The following is a 20,460-nucleotide window of genomic DNA, read 5'->3' on the forward strand; positions in this document are numbered from 1 at the left end:
CCACCCCCCAATATCATTCAGCAGTGTCCCCCCCCCATGCATATGCCGTTTAGAGATTGGTTGGTGACTGGTTTACCAATCTTTATGTATCCTACCCTATCATAAAACATAGCCGGACCATTGTATAAATAAAGCACTTTCTGCTTTTTGTCTCAACCCCATTTCTCATAGTCTGTAAGCTCCCCCGGGCAGGGCCCTCACTCCTCTTGAATATTTAGTGTGTAATATTATAATGTATGATATTTGTCTTTATTTATACTCTCAGAATTGAAAAAGTGCCGGCAGAACTTGTTGGTGCTATGTAAATTATTATTATTATTAATAATAATATTCTTATGACAATTATTGTTTCTATGACAATACTATTTATTGTTTGATCTCCAAGTTACCAAGCACTACAAGTTAATAGAGTGCAGACAATACTCATATACACTGTTAACGCCATTTCCCCGACACTACAGTCCAGAGAGATCCATTGGCCCATGGGACTTAGAGACAGTATTTACAAAGATATGCAGTAGCTGGAGGTTACATTAACATGTTGGTCCTGCATGAATTGTTTGCTTGTCACTGTTACCAAGATGACAGATCCTTTAGGCAGAAAACCATGTAAGCTATATGTGTCAATTCATGGCAGCTGTCCAGGCAGTTTTGGCATTGGCTTTATTGGGATTCTGGGTCGAGTGATGACCTTTGTTGTATTATCTGGTGTTTTCATAAATCAAGATTTTTATTATTGTACTACATATAATAGACATGGATGAAAACTGTCCATTGATATGTCTGTCAATCATATATTTTATTATACAGTCATGGCCGTAAATGTTGGCACCCCTGAAATCTTTCAAGAAAATGAAGTATTTTTCACAGAAAAGGATTCCATTAAAGGGGTACTCCACCCCTAGCATCTTATCTCCTATCCAAAGGATAGGGGATAAGATGTCAGATCGCCGGGGTCCCGTTGCTGGGGACCCCCGGGATCTCTGCTGCGGCACCCCGCTATCTTTACTGCACAGAGAAAAACTCGCTCTGTGCGTGGCAGATGTCATGATGGGGCGGAGCCGTGACGTCACAATGATCTGGCCCCTGTATCACCAGTCATTACGCACAGAGCGAGTTTGCTCTGTGCAGTAATGATAGCGGGGTGCCACAGTGGAGATCCCGGGGGTCCCCAGCAGCGGGACCCCGGTGATCTGACATCTTCTCCCCTATCCTTTGGATAGGGGCTAAGATGTCTAGGGGCAGAGTACCCCTTTAACACATGTTTTGCTATACACATGTTTATTCACTTTGTTTGTATTGGAACTAAATAAAAAAAATGGAGGAAAAAAAGCTAATTGGACATAATGTCATACCAAACTCCAAAAATGGGCTGGACAAAATCATTGGCACCCTTAACTTTATATTAGATTGCACACCCTTTGGAAAAAAATTACTGAAATCAGTCACTTCCTATAACCATCAATAAGCTTCTTACACCTCTCAGCCGGAATGGTGAACTACTCTTCCTTTGCAAACTGCTCCATGTCTCTCTTATTGGAAGGGCGCCATTTCCCAACAACAATTTTAAGATCTCTCCACAGGTGTTCAATGGTATTTAGATCTGGACGCATTGCTGGCCACTTCAGAACTCTCCAGCGCTTTGTTGCCATCCATTTCTGGGTGCTTTTTGATGTATGTTTGGGGTCATTGTTCTGCTGGAAGACCCAAGATCTTGGACGCAAACAAAGCTTTCTGACACTATGCTGTACAGTACGACCCAAAATCGGTTGGTAATCCTCAGATTTCATGATGCCATGTACACATTCAAGGCACCCAGTGCCAGAAGCAGCAAAACAACACAAAAACAGATCCATGGTTTGCAAACTTCTTCATAATGTTGCGCACTGTGGACAAAGGCAAATCTAGATTTCTGGAGATGGACTTGTAACCTTGATATTGTTGATATGTTTCCACAATTTTGGTTCTCAAGTCCTCAGACAGTTCTCTTCTCCTCTTTCTGTTGTCCAAGCTTAGTGTGGCGCACACAGACACACAATGCAAAGACTGAGTGAACTTCTCTCCTTTTTATCTGCTTTCAGGTGTGATTTTTATAGTGCCCACACCTGTTGCTTGCCCCAGGTGAGTTTAAAGGAGCATCACATGCTTGAAACAATCTTATTTTCCCACAATTTTGAAAGGGTGCCAATAATTTTGTCCAGCCCATATTTGGAGTTTGGTGTGACATTTTGTCCAATTTGCTTTTTTTTTCTCCCTTTTTTTGTTTAGTTCCAATACACACAAAGGAAATAAACATGTGTATAGCAAAACATTTGTTACTGCAATCCTTTTCTGTGAGAAATATTTCATTTTCTCAAAAAATATTATTATTTTTACCTTTTTACTCCGGAAGTGTCTGTTGCAGATCATAGTTTGTAGGAAGTTCCTTTTTTTTTTTTTTTTTACACCAATCCATATCTCTTTAAAAAGAGGTTCTTCAGTAGCTGCAGTGTATTTTATACTGATGCAGATCATCACAATATAGAGCTTACATGCTGCAAACCTTCTTTTGAGAATGCACAAAAATGTTACATATCAAGCAATGATGAAAATGAATCCCTAACTTACTCTGCAGCAGCTGAAGTCTATATTATCAGAATGGCTGTGCCCCCCTACTATAAATTATGAAGACTATTAGGAGTTCCTCGGAATTGTGTGACTTAAAACATTATGTTTTTCTGTTGCCACTTAAAGGGGTACCCCTAGACATCTGATCCCCTATCAAAAGGATAGGGGATAAGATGTCTGATCGTGGAAGTTCCGCAGCTGGGACCCCGCAATCTCTGTGCAGCATCCAGCGTTCATTTAGAACACTGAGTGCTGGCGGCCGGGTTCGTGGCCGTGACATCAGAACCCCCGCCGCCCACTCCTAGCTTTCTGAACAAAATGTTCCGAATGCTGGGGCAGTGGAGTACCCCTTTAACATTGAGTTGACCTTTTATATTCTTTTCTTTAATTGTAGGGTAAACCACAATTTTCCGTATTTTTTTTTATTAGATTTTAGTTAATATTAAAACATTTGACTTTCTAAAACTCCATTAGTTTTATTTTTGGTGAACAGTACAACACTAAGTATATCACATAGTAATTGATTAAAAGGAAATGTGTCACCTCTATATCATGCTCAGAGCTGCAGATGTGGAGATATATGGTAGGGAGATAAAACAAATGAAATGTGTGCCTTAGCAGATGACTGTTGCAAAGTTATAAATGCATGTTTTACTTCACAGCTCCAGTGTCATTGAGGTGGTGCTGAGCTGCAGCATGCACACCTCCTTCCTCTCCTCCTTGCTTATCTTCCAGCACTGAGCTCTGTATCAATCAATCAATCATTTATGCAGGGCAGGGAGAGGGGGGGGGGGGCAGGCATGCATGCTGCAGCTCAGACTGGCCTCTATGGCACTTGAACTTAGAAGGAAAGCATGGTTTTATAACTTTGAAGAGATCCATCAGTTCAGAGCCAGGTGTCATTTATTGTATTTTTTTTAAATCAAGAGTCTGTCCATATCTACATATTTTAGCATGATATAGCGCTAACATATTCATGTTAAGGTTTCACTGTATGTGGGTATCAACTGGCAATGTGGAGAGAAAACTTTCACAGGTTGGATTTTAACCTGCCTGATATGTATTACTTTTTGTTCCTTTCCACTACATGGTTCTGGCAACTGTTTAGCCGTAGTATAAATATATAAACATTTAGCTGAACTACACATGCAGATTTATATAAAACACAGCAACAGGTTTAGTCAGTCATTCAGTGAATAAATACATTCTTGAAAAATTAAACAACTTTGCAAACAGTGTTGATCATATTGTTTTGTGTCTGCGGATCTATGTATCTCCATGGTAACAGACTACAAACAAACTCTGTAAATCTGGTCCTGTAGTCACACTCGCATCCATCCGCCTATTGCTTACTCATTGCTAACCCACCAAATGTATTTCAGCAAAAAGTAAAGGAAACATAAATGTTTATGGTTGCAGGATCATCCTTTACATCAGCGTTTCCTCACTGGAGTGTCGCAGCACCCCTGGAAGACCCTAAGGGAACCCCGGGCGCCATGTCACCCATGTGAAAATCACTGCTTTACATGGTTTTCTGGGCATTTAGAAAACATGGTTGGAAAAGTGGGCATACCATTTAAAGGGGTACTCCACTGGAAAACATTTTCTTTTAAATCAACTGGTACAAGAAAGCTAAACAGATTTGTTAATTACTTCTATTAAAAAATCTTAATCCTTCCACTGCTTATCAGCTGCTGTATAATCCCCAGGAACTTCTTTTCTTTTTGAAGTCCCTTTCTGTCTGACCACAGTGCTCTCTGCTGACACCTCTGTCCATGTCAGGAACTGTCCAGAGCACGAGAGGTTTGCTATGGGGATTTGCTCCTACTCTGGACAGTTCCTAAAATGGACAGAGGTGTCAGCAAGAGAGCACTTGCGGTCAGGCAGAAAGGAAATTAAAAAAGAAAAGAATTTCCTCTGTAGTATGTAGCAGCTGATAAGTACTCGAAAGATTGGAATTTTTTAATAGAAGTAATTTACAAATCTGTTTAACTTTCTGTCACCAGTTGATTTAAAAGAAAATGTTTTCCAGTGGAATACCCCTTTAAGCCCTATCTCATATGTCCCAAGGTCCCAAAGGCTGTTCCTTTTAATGTAAATTTGCATAAACCTTACCTCTTGTGGTCTGGTTGTTATGGCAGTGTGAATCAATGAATCAATGTGATCCCACTTTTCTCTGTTTAAATAGTCAACAATATTTCTCTGTATTGTCATTATATATGCATTGGCATCCATTATTTTTTAGAGTACTAGCTGAGTACCCGGCATTGCCCGATTTTTCCTTCCTCATCCTTGTTGGGGAGGAAAATCAACAAAGGAGGAAGCTTTTGACTTCATATCCCATCCTCATATATTGTTGTCATATCCCAACCCCTTATCCTGTCCCCATATCCCATCCTCATAGCTCAACCTCATGTCCTCGACCTCCTATCCCATCCTCGTATCCCGACCTCATATCTTGTCCTCCTATCCCAACCTCCTATCCCGACCTCATATCCGGACCTCATATCTCGACCTCATATCTCAACCTCATATCCCAACCTCCTATCCCATCCTCATATCTCGACCTCCTATCCCATCCTCATATTCTGTCCTCATATCTCAACCTCATATCCCGTCCTCATATCTCGTCCTCATATCCCATCATCATATCCCGACCTCCTATCCCATTCTCCTATCTCGACCTCATATCCTGTCCTCATATCCCGTCCTCATATCCTGACCTCATATCTCGACCTCCTATCCTGACCTCCTATCCCAACCTGCTATCCCAACCTCATATCCTGTCCTCCTATCCTGACCTCCTATCCCGACCTCATATCTTGATCTCCTATCCCGACCTCATATCCCATCCTCATATCCAGACCTCATATCCCATCCTCATATCTCGACATCCTATCCCAACCTCCTATCTCAATCTCCGCTCTTTGTGAGATGGGGTGTGGCTTGCAAGCCGGACTGACACATTCACCAGGAGATGTAGAGCAGAGCTTGTGGAGTAAGGTACTTGAAGTCAAATATACTCGCATGGGACTTGAAACAAAAACCCATCTTTTATGTAAGGGTGTAGGTAAGGGTTAATTTAACTATCATATCTTTTTATTTGACATATAAGTAATATGTGTACCAGGTATTATTGAAATATCTCCAGTCGTACGGAAGTTATGTGGAAACATACATTTCCCATAGATTTGCATGGGACTTTAAACAAAAACCCTGACCCTCACAAATGGGGGTAGTTAAGGGTTAAATTAACTATCCTATATTTTAAGTGGACATATAAGTAACATGTGACCAAGTATTATCGAAATATCTCCAGCTGTTTGGAAGTTATGCATTAACATATATTTCCCATAGACATGTATGGGACTTTAAAGAAAAACCCCACCCCTGGCAAATAGGGGTGGGTAAGGGTTAAATCACCTATCCTATGTTTGTTGTTGACATATAAGTTACATGTGTGCCAAGTTTCATGTTAATATCTTCAGCCGTTTGGACGTGATGCTGGAACATACACACACACACACACACACACACACATACATACACACATACACACACACACATACATACACACATTGAGTTATATATATATATATATATATATATATATATATATATATATATATATATATATTTATATATTTATTTATTTATATATAGATTTGTTTAGCAATTTGTATGGCTGTTTGGTAATAGAACATTTTTGCATTGCACAGGAGTCTGTAAACACATTAAAACTCTGCCATAGTTTGCTTGAATATTCAGATGTCTGAAATATCTGATGTAAATAACTGATTGTTCAATGTAATATGAGGATAAAATGCATTGATATATGATAAATGACAGATCTCTAGCACCTACAATGTTTGTGGAGCATATGTCATTACGAAACAGACAAGACACCAGCATCTTCCTTTGACCTTCTGTAGGTCTGGTTAAACGCCTTGCTTTGTGTTATATTGTATGATGGTAGCATCCGTCTGAAGTGTTTGGAATGACTTAGCTAAGCCATTGAACTAGAACAGCTCAACTTCTTTTGTGTCCCGTACAGCTGAGTCCTTCAATGTGAGAAATATATCCAGAGGTCATTAATCATTTTCAGTTATGGATGACTGCACGGTACTTACTGTGCAGGTGGAGCGCTCAGCCGGCCATGTAATGTCCATCCAAAGTCTAAGGAGGCTTCATTCTGCCTCTAGATGGAGCTTACAGTGCAAATTTGGTGTAAAATTCTTACCTAATGTATAGAAAGCAACAATTATCCTACAATTACAGATTTGTATTTATTTATTTTTTCTGAGTTCTTTTCAAAGCACATTCTGCCCCAGAGGTTTAGCTACCACAAGAAGGGTTGATGCACACAGCAGAGATCTGGTCCATCTAGTCTGCCCACTATCCTGAATCCTATCAATAGTTCCTGGCCCTATTTTATATGAAGGACAGCCTTATGCTTATCTCATGCATGTTTAAACCTCTTCACTGTATTTGCAGCTACCACTTATGCAGGAAGGCTATTCCATGCATCCACTACTCTCTCAGTAATGTAATACTTCCTAATATCACTTTTCAACCCCCTCTATTATAAAACTATGTTCTCTTGTGGTAGCTGGTCAGGCAGTGTGCTTACACAGTAATCTCAGCTAAATATAGCCTATTTTTAAGAAAATGTAAGTGTCCACATTAGACCTTTATAAAATTACAGGTATATTTGTAAATATGTTGCATTGTGCTGATCCTGATTTACAGCCTGTAAGGATATGTTCACACTATGGAAAACTTTCCAAATGCACTGTAAATAGGTACCAATTCCTGTGCTAGTGAATTTTAGTTTTTATTTTTTTTTTTTTTTTTTATACAGAGCTTGAAATCACCTGATCCTATCTTATTATGAAGCTAAAATTACAAACAGTATTATGGACATTTCCCCTAGTGGTCATTGTAAGCCGTGCAATTTTAGTCTTTAATTATTTATGTTTATCTAGAGGATTTAGTGTAGGGTCACATGTGCCTTATTTTGCTGCATATTTGCTGCTGCGTATTTTACTACCCATTGAAGTCAATGGGTAGCAAAATTCGCAGCTGATTTTGCTACCCATTGACTTCAATGGATAGGAAAACGTGCAGCAGCAAAGTATGGCACATGTGATCCTACCCTTAGGGGTCTGTATGAGAAACATACATTTACAACTGCAACACATACAATATGTATAGAGAAATGAATCTACAATAACATTTTGAACCTAAAAACAACATAGTGATAATTAAGTAAACAGTTACTGAAATTATTTATTCCTCTTTTAACAATTCTTCCTAGAATTGAGCCATCAATTATATTGTATTTATGGTCCAACATGTCCAGGTCATAAATACATTTAATAGATATTATTTTCTTATGGTTCTGGTTGGAGTAGCACACTAATGTTTAAAAATATTAGAATTATTGAAAAATTTGAATAAACTGCACAGTCAAAAGATAAATAATAATATGTTAAAAAGTGATCAGTTATCAAACTTTTTTTTAGGTGGTAAAAAGTAAATAATGTCAGGCTAATTTCTCAGGCCAATGAGCCATCAAGAGGTTCCTTCTCTTCAGGGCTTCCATGTTCAGAGGCAGAAGCCATTCGTTCCACTTCCTTGAGCTCTTTATGATATTTTGCCATAATTGCAGCATAGGCGCAACCGTACACTGCAGCCGCCAACATCATAAGACAGACAATTCCACAGACAACTCCAGTGATGACCACAGTGGCTATGGCATGCCTCAAGTTGGCTGGTCTGGGCTTTGGTTTTGGTTCACATTCAGGAAGAGTGCCCTCTATGTGTTCCCCATGATGTCCATGTCGGCCATTATTCCTGTGGTCTAGGCTGTGTTGGTGGATATTTGTCACTGGGAATGAAGTAGTAAATGGAGGACAGCTTTTATACAGCTCAAATGGGATTTTGAGAAGATCCTTTCCTTTGCGGTCCTCAGGGCCAGTGCAGATCAGCTCATCAATAATACCTCCTGAAAATAAGAAAGTCTCAAAATAAGTCAATTAACATTTGAACAGGGAAACAGAGAAGGTTGAAGGTTTGGACAAACACCTATTGAGTATACATGTTCTGTGTTGTAAGGTCACTATTGCTCCAAAGATTTGAATATGCGCCAACAAATTAATGTTGTTAACCTTACCACCTAAAGGATGGTGCTGACTTAGAGTAGACAATGTAGATGTGCCTCTAACAGCCTGAGACACTGTTAAAAATCTGACACAATCTTAGCCAGTTTTTGAGACTCGCTCCCAATATTCTTATTTAGAATGAACATCTCTCTTCTCAAAGGGGTACTTCGGCGGAAAACATTATTACTATTATTTTTTTTAACCGGTGCCAGAAATTTTAACATATTTGTAAATTACTTCTATTTAAAAATCTTAATCCTCTATACTACAGACAAAGTTATTTTCTTTTTTAATTTCTTTTCTGTCTGTCCACAGTGCTCTCTGTTGACACCTCTGTCCATTTTAGGAACTATCCAGAGTAAAAGTAAATCCCCATAGTAAACCTCTCCTTCTCTGGACAGTTCCTGACATGGGCAGAGGTGTCAGCAGAGAGCGCTGTGGTCAGACAGAAACTAAATTAAAAAAGAAAGGAACTTCCTGTGGAGCATACAACAGCTGCTAAGTCCTGGAAGGATTAAGATTAAACCATCTGACACATTGTCTCATGAAGCCTCCATATCAACATACTATAATATTTCACTATCACAAAATAAAAGGAGTAACTGTAACAGTAAATGTTTTAATGGGTTTAACTGTACATGAGTCTTCTCTGAGTAAAAATAATCACTGTGTCCTGAAGGTCGAAATAGGACTTAATGTCCTTAGGGGAGAAAGGGGTTTTCTTGGTTCGTCTCATAAAGTACTATTTTGGACAATATGTATGTGTTAGAAGGACTACATAACAATGAGCAGATTACAGAGTGTCCCACTGGTAGCACCGCAAGCAATCAGCCTGAAACTGCAGGATTAACTGTCAGTAAGCATCAAATCCCCATACAGTGCCCCCACAGGGAAGATCAAGTATTACACAGTACCTGAAATATATGGAATGACTGTGTAATGGATGGACATACAATATTTTAGAAATATTAGATATTAGAAATAGAAATATTGAGTAGTGTAGAGATGACTGGATGACTAATCTGACTAATCAATACTCAATGTCAAAAATAAGCACACTATAATAATAATAATATTTTTATGATGATGTTACATTTGGCATTGGTAACAATAGCATTTGTTTTTTTCTCATAATAAGTCTACATAATTATAGTTCTTTTATGTATTGGCGATCGGCAAGGATTTAAGCCCCTGCACGTCTCTGCATATGAAAAAGATCAGATAATGGGTTATTTGACACAGAGATATAGCCCATAATCTTTTACCTGGCACAAAGAATAAATATTTTAAGCAGACATCCTATTTGGACTCCATGCTGTGCATTTTTCTATGGGTTTTTGGATGCTGAAATACTTTTGGATCACCGTTTTCTTTCTTTATTTTTTTTATTCATATGTCTTTTATTTATGGACAGGACCTCCAGAGAAAATACAGGCAGCTACTGCCAAAAGTCTCTGAATAACTGGCTTGGTTTTCCAGGCTTCATGCTGCAATTTGTGATACGAGCTTTTAAAAAATAATAATAAAACAACTATATTTTATTGACCAGTTTAGCTGCACCACAAAAATGTCAGTTGTGAAAATCAACCAGTAGAAAATGTGCCATCTCTAAAAGGAAAAAGATTGCCAGAACCTATTTCTACGTTCTCAGTTGGTTCAAATCAGTTTATATTTGTTTAATTTTCTGAAATTACATCACTTTTAGTACCTGTATTTGCACACATTTAACTTCTAAAATAGTTAAAAGGAACCTGTCGTCACTTTCATGCTGTCCGAACCATAAATCATCAGGATGGTTTCCAGCTGTTTTAGCCTGCTCTGCTGACCTTGTTTGTTAGATTTCTCCATGTACCCAAACAGGAAGAGATCTATCAATCAAGGCTCATAGGATGGAGAGAAGCCACCAGGTATCATCCCAATGGCTTATGGTTCAGGCAGCATGAAAGTGATGACAAATTGCCTTTTAAGGAGTAATCTCATCATGCTAAATTAACACATGATGATCAGTTGACATTATTGGATGAAGTGCTCACTGCATTTTAAGAACTGTCCAGAGCAGCATATGTTTGCTATGGGGATTTTCTCCTACTCTGGACAGTTCTTAAAATGGACAGAGATGTCAGCAGAGAGCACTGTGCTTGTGATTCAGCAGAGAGCTCTGTGTTCCAAAAAGAAAATAATTTCCTCTGTAGTATTCAGCAGCTAATAATTACTGGAAGGATTAAGATTTTTTGATATAAGTAATTTACAAATCTGTTTAACTTTCTGGTACCAGTTGATTAAAAAAAAAAAGTTTTCCACCGGAGTGCCTCTTTAAAGCCACCATACATTTCTATCACTACAGGAGAAATGTGGTACTACATGTTGGTTCAATGAATAGCTGCCTGCATAAAACATGAAACGGATCCCCCAGAGCTCTCCATTCTGGCTCATAGAGAGGAATTTAACATGGTACAGCATAGCTTGAAATAGAGGCATAGTTTGAATGAACCAGATAACCCCAAAGAGTCATTTTCTGTGTTGGGTCAAATGCATTTCAAGCTGACATTGAATAGTGGATAACTTTGTTCTCAGGAATACTGTAAATTCTATACAGATGAAAATATCTCTTGAGATTATCTATTCTTGGTGATTTGTGAAATGTATCATAAACTTGTTAAAGAGGTACTCTAGTGATAGAAACGTATCCCTCATTCACAAGATAGGAGTCTGAGTGCTGGGGGTCTATACTCTGGGACCTTTTGTGATCTCCAGAATGGGCCCAACTCTCTCCGCTGAATGCTTCAGCCCACACTTTCCTAGATGTATGTGTCTTAGCAATGATAGTCCTCTAGTCAATCACCATCTGAGGCAGGACAATGATGTGGCTGGTAATTGGTTGAGCGGGCCGTCACTGCAAAGACAAGTACAATACCCAAGGTGGGCGCCGGACACATTCTGGAAATTGTGGGGGGTCCTAGAGGTAAGATTCCCCATGATCAGACATGTATTCCTTATGCTGTGGATAGGGGATATGTTTTTTAAAAGCTGGATAAACCCCTTAGAATATGGCACATGCAGTTTTATGTGTACTAGCCCTTTCAGCATATACAAGGCACAATGGCAGAATAGTACTTTTTCTGTACAAAGTTTCAAGATCCCAGTACAAACTTGACCCAGGGGAGTTTCTAATAAACCTTTCATTAATACTAAGTAGCACTGATACAGATACATGACTAGTCATCTGTTTAGAGGCAGATGATGGCTGCTTCCATTGTACAATAGTTTAACCAGACTTTAGAACATGTGGACTCAAGCTGAGCTTTCACGTAGACAAATGAATAGAAAGGCCACTAGCTGGAGGGAGCAAAATCTAAAATACATTATTAATTCTTATGAATGTTAATATGAAGCATGGGAGTGCAAGACGGGAAGTCTGGATGTCTTCTGATTATTGTAGTTATACAACCAAGGAAGTCCCAATGATTCCCAAGAGGGTTCATCCTGCCATTCCTAAGCCTTTATAATTTTTTATGTCAAGTTCCTGATTGTCATCCTGAATAGATTAAGTGCATGTTATACACTGTCCAGAGACAGCTCCCGGACTAAAGACATAAGCTGTGTGCTTGTAATGTCAAAAACAGGCAAACTGATCAACCAAAATATCGAGTTGTATGAATTCTGGCACATGGGCAGAAAGCACAGAAGTGGATTCTCCAGTGAAGTGTAAGCTGCTATTTGTTGAGTAAGGGTGTATATAAAACACCATGGATTTGCTATGGGGACATGTAGAGCCAACCCTTATTGGTCCCATCCTTTTGCTATAGCACAATGGCAATCATGGCAGGATTCTTCTCTCCTACAGAACATTGTTAACAAAACAAGGTGGGGGGGGGGGGGGTAAACCCTAAGGCATGAGAAATGTATGGAGGTGCACAAACATTACACTATGGGGACCAAATGCAGGACTATGCCAGATTATAGTACAATATAGGATATTGTCCCCACACAGTAGTGTCCTACTGCACCGCTTCTCTATACCAGGGATAAGCAGCTAACTCCACTTCAGGACCCTAAATCACAAACATATAGAAGACTATTCTGCAGTTATTAATTCAGATCAGAGTCCTCCTTAGCACCGTGGACACCCTCCAGAACCAACCTTAGATTGACACAGATATTCCAATTTTATTCTCGTTCTTTTTCTACCCCAGATCAACCAGTAAAAAATTGAAATAATCTTTTTAAATCCAGAACCAACCTGCTTGTAGGCTCTTGTGATCTTGGTGTTAAACTTGGTGAATTGTTTCAGACTGCAATGTCCAGAGAAGACAAAATTGCCTATACCATGTAGATAGATGATAATTATCTTCTATTTTATCTAGATAGAGTATGTGGAATTCCAAGACAACCGTAAGAATCTTGGTTTCATCAGGTTAGCAAGTTAGGAGTCACAGTGGCTTCCAAACCAAATGTGAGTCTTATGCCATATCAGGGTTTACCTGGCTTTATGCTGTAGTGTTATTATCATATTGTCTCAATACACTAAAAACAAAACTAGAGGAAATCTGTTAATATCACAGGAATTAGCATGACTGATATAAACCTAGTATAACCAACTATTATATACTGTAAAAAATTTAGTGCAGCTAACATAATGTATGTTATCTATTCATAATCATATTTTAAATATATGTTACTTAGTTAAACAATGATATGAATAAATATATGGTACTCTTCATAAAATGCTATAGTATATAAAGTATCTCCTATAAGAGATATTTCTGTATACATTATATTATATTCTTTTCATGTGAGGTGTCAGCAGAGAGCGCTGTGGTCGTAAAAAGGAGAAGTTCTAGGTGAGGAGAGCTTTGTCTGTAGTATGCAGCGGCTGGTGGGTACTGGAGGGATTGGTTTTTTTCTTAATTGAAGTCATTTGCAGGTCTGTTTAGCTTTCTGGTACCAGCTAATTTTAGAAGGGTTGTTTTCCATCGGAGTACCCCTTTAAAAAAAAACTGAAGCCTTATACTTGTGGGAAGGTTTATTTTACATAACTTTTGTGCTAAATTTATAATGTTCAGAATGGATTGCTTGATTTGGTTAATTTAATGATTAAATTATACCTTGTGATGAAAAAAAAATCTTTTCATGTAAGAACACTGAAGAAATGACACTTTACTACAATGTAAAGGAGTAAGTGCACAGCCTGTATAACAGTGTTTAATATAGTGTCCCCTCAAAATAACTCAACACACAGACATTAATATATATATATACATTGGCAACAAAAGTCAGTACATCCCTAAGTGGAAATGTCCAATTTGGGCCCAAAGTATCAATATTTTGTTTGGCCACCATTATTTTCCAGAACTGCCTTCAGCTTCTTGGGTATGGAGTTCACCAGAGCTTCACAGGTTGCCACTGGAATCCCATTCCACTTCTTCATGAAGACATCACAGAGGGGGTGGATGTTAGAGACCTTGCGCTCCCCCACCTCCTGTTTGACGATGCCCCACATATGCTCCATAGGGATTAGGTCTACAGCATGCTTGGCAGATCATAAACTTTACCTTCAGCTTCTTTAGCAAGGTAGTAGTCATCTTGGAGGTGTGTTTGGGGTCATTATCCTGTTGGAATAGTTGGTACATGTTATCTCGCAATGAACTTGAGCTCCTCAGTGCCAGCAGCACTAATGCAGGCCCAGATCATGACACTCCCACCACCAGGCATGACTGTAGGCCAGACACACTTGTCTTTGTACTCCACATCTGGTTGCCGCCACACAGGCTTGACAGTATTTGAACCAAATAAGTTTATCTTGGTCTCATTGCACCACAGGATATGGTTCCAGTAATCCATGTCCTTAGTCTGCTTGTCTTCACCAAACTGTTTTGCAGGTTTTTATTGTGCATTAGAAGATGCTTCCTTCTGGGGCACCAGCTATGTACACCAATTTGATGCAGTGTCCGGCATATGGTCTGAGCTCTAACAGACTGATTCCCCCACCCCTATAACCTCTACAGCAATGCTAGAAGAACTCATATGTCTATTTCCAAAGACAACCTCTGAATTTTATGCTGAGCACATGCAGTCACTCCTTTGGTCGACCATAGCAAGGCCTATTCTGCGTGAAACCTGTGCTGTGAAACCACAGATCTTGCCTACCGTGCTCCAGCACTGTTCTAGGGTCTTGGCAATCTTCTTATAGCATAGGCCATCTTTATGAGTACTAATGATTCTTTTTTCAGCCATGTTGAACTTCCAGTGATCAATATTAGAGAGTGAGAGTGATAACACCACATTTAAGACACTTGCTCCACATTCTTTGCTTCTAAACTGGGCGGTTCCTGAGACACGTGTCATCAGAGAGCACTTAGACAGAAAAGAGCAACCTTAACTTCAGAAGCTTATAAGTACTGAAAGGATTAAGATTTTTTAATAGAAGTCATTTACAAATCTGTTTAACTTTCTGGAGCCAGTTGATATTTAAAAAAAAAGTTTTTTCCTGGAATACCCCTTTAACTTATCTTGACGGAACATAACATTAAACACTGTTAAAAGGCTGTGCACTCACTACTTCACATTGTAAAGTACTGTAATTTCTTCAGTGTTGTCACATTAAAAGATATAATAAAATATTTATCAAAGTGGGAGGTGTGTGCACTTACTATATACAGTAAAGCATATATGATGCAACACAAGAAGGAACATGTGGCAGCTCACCAATTAGTAGCAAAAACAGGCAACTTTATTCTTCTATAGTGGGATACAGTGATGGTGCCGGCAACATACAAACACAAACGAGCAACGTTCATTTCGCACGTGATGTGCTTCTTCCGGCTCATGCTTGTGATGTAAAATAGTCTTCTATTTAACTGCGCTATGCATGTGACATCAGTGAAGGGGTGGCGTTGATGACCTCACCAACAGACCTGCCCCTATCTCTCAACTGATACCTTGTGACATACAAATAAATCATGTGCTCCGTTGCCGTGGACACGGGCTGGATGCAATGCCGGCACAGCAACACTCTTCCTGTAAGCTGATTCGTCGTAGCCTCCCCTCGTCTCCACAGCCAGCCGGCCTCACAGGTCAGTAACAGCACTAGAAAAAGGTGCAGCAAAAAACAAGGATGAGTATGTGAGACTTGTGAAACAAATAAATAATTAAAATAACTGTAAAAAACAATGGAGTACTCTTTCTTTAAAGAAACATGCTCATATCTGTCTTCTCGTTCAAACCTACAGGTCCCATTGCATCCGTCTTTAAAATCCATTTAGTCTAACATTGTAAAAGGAGTTTTTCTCTATCCCCTCCATTTGACAGATAGTTAACTATTTCTAGGCATGCAAATTTAAGGGCTGTCCAATCATTATTATGCTGTTCCTTAATATGTTGGATGAACCTCGGGCATCCTACTCCTGTGGAAATAAATTTAAGGTGTTCCCTCACTCTCATATTTAGATTATGGATTGTTTTTCCAATGTAGAAGTGACCGCAACTACAGATAAGGGTGTAGACTACAAATTTGGACTCACATGTTATACATTCTCTCACTTGCCAGCTAATACCTCCTATTCTGATATTTTTAGCTTCCATGTTATGCGGACATTGATGACATTGTCTACAATTACAATTCCCCTGGGGTCTGCTTACCTGGAGCAAACAGTTTAGAATCTCTCTCAATTGGTTCGGGCCCAACATATTACCTAGGGTTTTATTCCTCCTATAGAAAAAAGAGGACCCGCAGGTTTGAATGAGCATGTCTCATAAGACAGATATGAGCATGTTTCTTTAAAGAAAGAGTACTCCATTGTTTTTAATAGTTATTTTAATTATTTATTTGTTTCACAAGTCTCACATACTCATCCTTGTTTTTTGCTGCACCTTTTTCTAGTGCTGTTACTGACCTGTGAGGCCGGCTGGCTGTGGAGACGAGGGGAGGCTACGACGAATCAGCTTACAGGAAGTGTGTTGCTGTGCCGGCATTGCATCCAGCCCGTGTCCACGGCAACGGAGCACATGATTTATTTGTATGTCACAAGGTATCAGTTGAGAGATAGGGGCAGGTCTGTTGGTGAGGTCATCAACGCCACCCCTTCATTGATGTCACATGCATAGCGAAGTTAAATAGAGGACTGTTTAAGTCACATGCATGAGCCGGAAGAAGCACATCACGTGCGAAACGGACATTGCTCATATGTGTTTGTATGTTGCCTGCACCATCACTGTATCTCACGATTGAAGAATAAAGCTGCCTGTTTTTGCTACTAATTGGTGAGCTGCCGCATGTTCCTTCTTGTGTTGCATCATATATCTTTGATTATTTTGCTACTGTTGCTGAAAAACCACCACATAGCAGGCTTGATTGAGAGACTGTGCAGTATCTGGAGTATACTAGAGGGCTACTAAGGGAGTGGGCATGTGCAGATATTGTAGCAGTGCCAGCTGTACTCTACATTGCTGTACATATAAAGCATGTATGTACACACATGTAAAAGTATATGATACCTAATAGTGCAACTACAGTGATGGTAATTTTCACGCTGCCACCCAAAATGTGCACAAGACGGTGGTATTCAGTCTATGCTAAGTCCCATGCAAGTCTATTGAAATTGCACCAAATCTGATTGAACACCATAGTCTTGCACACATCTCGTGGCTCAGCAGCATAAACATATATATCCTGCCACCCAAGCCACCAATGGAGTTATGATCAAAGTAAAAAAAAAAAAAAAAAAAAAAATATATATATATATATATATATATATATATATTTATATATATATAGAAAACAATGGCGCAGCACTCCAAAATTGATTGCAAAAAAGTGTAAAAATGTATTCCTTCATGTCAAAATTCAAAGCGACGTTTCTGCTCCCCACTGGAGCTTCAGTGGGGAGCTGAAACGTCGCTTTGAATTTTGACATGAAGGAATACATTTTTACACTTTTTTGCAATTTTGGAGTGCTGCGCCATTGTTTTCTATTACATGGACTTTGATCGAGTTGGGGCGCTGGCACCGGGCATCTAATGGTGAAGTAGTGCTGCATTGTTTTTGAATATATATATATATATATATATATATATATATATATATATATATATATAATATATATATACATACACTGTATACTGATCATGTGCTAATATATGTAATGTTCAGACGGATAGTATTTCTGATTTAGATATTTCCATATCCCAAAGGTTGCTTTTTGGAACTGAGCCGCAAGAAAGAAATATTCAGAACAGACTGGTGTGTTTAAATCTACATTGAGAAATAATAGAAGAAATTCAATCTCAGAGAAAAGTATTGAAAATGCAATTAAATATTTGGCTGATGAGCTGTGAAAATATGATGTTTGCAGAATTTGAGACTACTGTTCCTTATACACTGACATTTGTATACAGTAACAGATCATTTACAATCATGTGTAAAATGAAGGAAGCAGATTTTTAGCTAAAACCTTTTTCTCACTCTTAAATTCACCTCCGGCGATGACAGTAATAACATTTCTTCATAAATAGGGCAGACTAGATGTGAACAGACTGTTGTAATATATTTTCCATTGTGCTACCAGTATTGCTATGTGTTTTTTTCTACTGACCTGTATATAAAAAGTTCTCCAGCCAGAGCTTTAGACCCACAACTGGACAGCTGCATTGCCAAGGGTTGGCTTTTGCAAGCAACACTTTCAGGTTTATTAATGTCTCCAGAACCATTCTGTCAACTGCTTGTAGATGGTTGTTTTTCAGGCCAAGAAAGGTTAGGTTTCGAGTGTTGTTCCCTAAGGATTCTGGCAAAGTGCTCATGTTGTTAGAAGACAAGTCAAGTTTCTTCAGAGCAAGTAGAGGTGTGAATACCTGACCATCGAGATACTGGATGAAGTTGTTGGTCAGATTTAGGAGCTGCAGGGAACGCAGGTAGTGGAAGGCATATGGTGGCACTCTTGAAATGGAGTTGTTAGACAAGTCTAATATTTGCAGGCCAGGAACATTCATAAAAGATGTATGGTTGATAATTCGAATTTGGTTACCCTGCAAGTAGAGTACTTGAGTTTGTGATGGCAAATGACTTGGAATTTCCAATAGTCGTCTGTAGCTGCAGTCTACTGTCCTTGAAGAAGGCTGACAGGTGCAGACCTCAGGACATCCCCAAGCCATGTGAAATACCAGAAGGAGACTTGAGGCTAATACGAGTCCACCTAAGGAAACACAGATTGAGAGTGAACATGTATAAGAATTTGTTTTAAATTTTGTCAATAAAAAAAAATGTAGAGATTTGTCATAATTCTTATTGAAAAGACCCAAAGTTATGTGGGGACAAATTTTAGGCAATTCTGCAAGGGAAAAAAGTATACTAACACTCCTCCCGAACAAAGAGAACTATGTTATACTAGACAAACCAAACTACCCTTCAAAAAGAGACTTTGGTTTGTCTGTTATGAGAGAGTTCTCTTTCTTCTGAAATAGAGCTACAGTTAAAAGGGATACTTCGCTGCCACAGCGTTGGGAACATTTTGTTCCAAACGCTGGGTGCGGGCTGACGGGGGTCGTGACTAGTGTTGAGCGGCATAGGCCATATTCGAATTCGCGAATATTCGCGAATATATGGACGAATATTCGTCATATATTCGCGAATATTCGCATATTCGTTATAGTCTCGTTTTATTTTCGCATATGCGAATATTCGCGTATGCGAAAATTAACATATGTGAATATTGACATATACAAAATTAACACATGCATAAATTCGCATATGCGAACATTAGCATATGCTAATTTTCGCATATGCGAATTTTCGCGCGCCAGTCTCACACAGTAGTATTACAGCCTTCTTTACACCACACAAGCTGGAAGCAGAGAGGGATGATCACTGTGATGTGTACTGTGAAAAAAAAAAAGAAAAAAAAAAAAAAAAAAAAACGAATATTCGTAATTACGAATATATAGCGCTATATTCGCGAAATTCGCGAATTCGCGAATATGCGATATTCGCGAATAATATTCGAATTGCGAATATTCGCGAGCAACACTAGTCGTGACGACCATTCTTTTGGGCCGACAGTTACCTCTCCTGACTTCCCCATACGTAGAAACATTCAATACATTCAAGAAGAAAGGGTCGGGCGGTGAAAATCCAACATGCTTGACTTTTCTCTCCACTGACCTGTTGGTGGAAATGCAGGAGGCGCCATACACCTTAGATAGTCAATGAAATGCCGATTGTTGGGAGTCACCCCCCACTTTAGCACAAGGTCTATTGGTACCTATAGGGTATGGTCACACACAGTGGATCCACAGTGTATTTCACAGCTGCACTTCCGGTAGTCACAAAGCAATGGCAGAGCAAGTTCCCCACTGTGTCCGCTTTTAGCGGCAGATTTCCCACTGGCAGCTACTGGCATTACTCTGTGACTGCCAGCAGTGCATCCGCAGTGTTAAATACAATGTAGAAGCACTGTGTTTATGACCCTACCCTTAGGCTGTGTGCAGTAACACAATAGGCCATGATTTAACTAGGCATGGAAACAATATAATAATGTCAAATGAATGTTCCCTTTTTCTAATGTGGCAAATATGACAATACTGTATGTTACTTAAATTTCCACATAGGAATACACTTAGCCTACTAGATAAGGAAAAGTCAAATGACTACTACACCTCTGCTAGATCTGAATACTGCACACAAATCTAATCCCCTGAA

At 39.1% G+C, this 20,460-nt stretch overlaps 2 protein-coding genes across 6 annotated transcripts in view; one reads left to right on the forward strand and one right to left on the reverse strand.

The window, feature by feature from the left end:
- CACNA2D3 (calcium voltage-gated channel auxiliary subunit alpha2delta 3) overlaps positions 1 to 20,460 on the forward strand; it is a 1,201,789-nt gene that overhangs the window by 912,647 nt on the left and 268,682 nt on the right. The gene's annotated exons all lie outside the window — the stretch shown is intronic.
- Positions 7,447 to 20,460, reverse strand: part of LRTM1 (leucine rich repeats and transmembrane domains 1) — a 72,638-nt gene continuing 59,624 nt past the window's right edge. For 2 of the 5 annotated variants that reach the window (XM_056524380.1, XM_056524382.1), the window contains exons 2-3: positions 18,362 to 18,958; positions 7,448 to 8,614 (exon numbers count right to left, since the gene is read on the reverse strand). In XM_056524380.1, the coding sequence (XP_056380355.1) occupies positions 8,166 to 8,614; positions 18,362 to 18,958 (1,046 nt within the window). In that variant the 3' untranslated portion in view covers positions 7,448 to 8,165. Of the gene's footprint in view, positions 8,615 to 13,253; positions 13,756 to 15,476; positions 15,858 to 16,409; positions 16,482 to 18,361; positions 18,959 to 20,460 lie in introns of those variants that run through there. The other 3 variants (XR_008844923.1, XR_008844924.1, XM_056524383.1) reach the window with 3 other exon arrangements.

The sequence above is a fragment of the Hyla sarda genome, chromosome 6 (assembly GCF_029499605.1).
Source record: "Hyla sarda isolate aHylSar1 chromosome 6, aHylSar1.hap1, whole genome shotgun sequence".
Lineage (NCBI taxonomy): Eukaryota > Metazoa > Chordata > Amphibia > Anura > Hylidae > Hyla > Hyla sarda.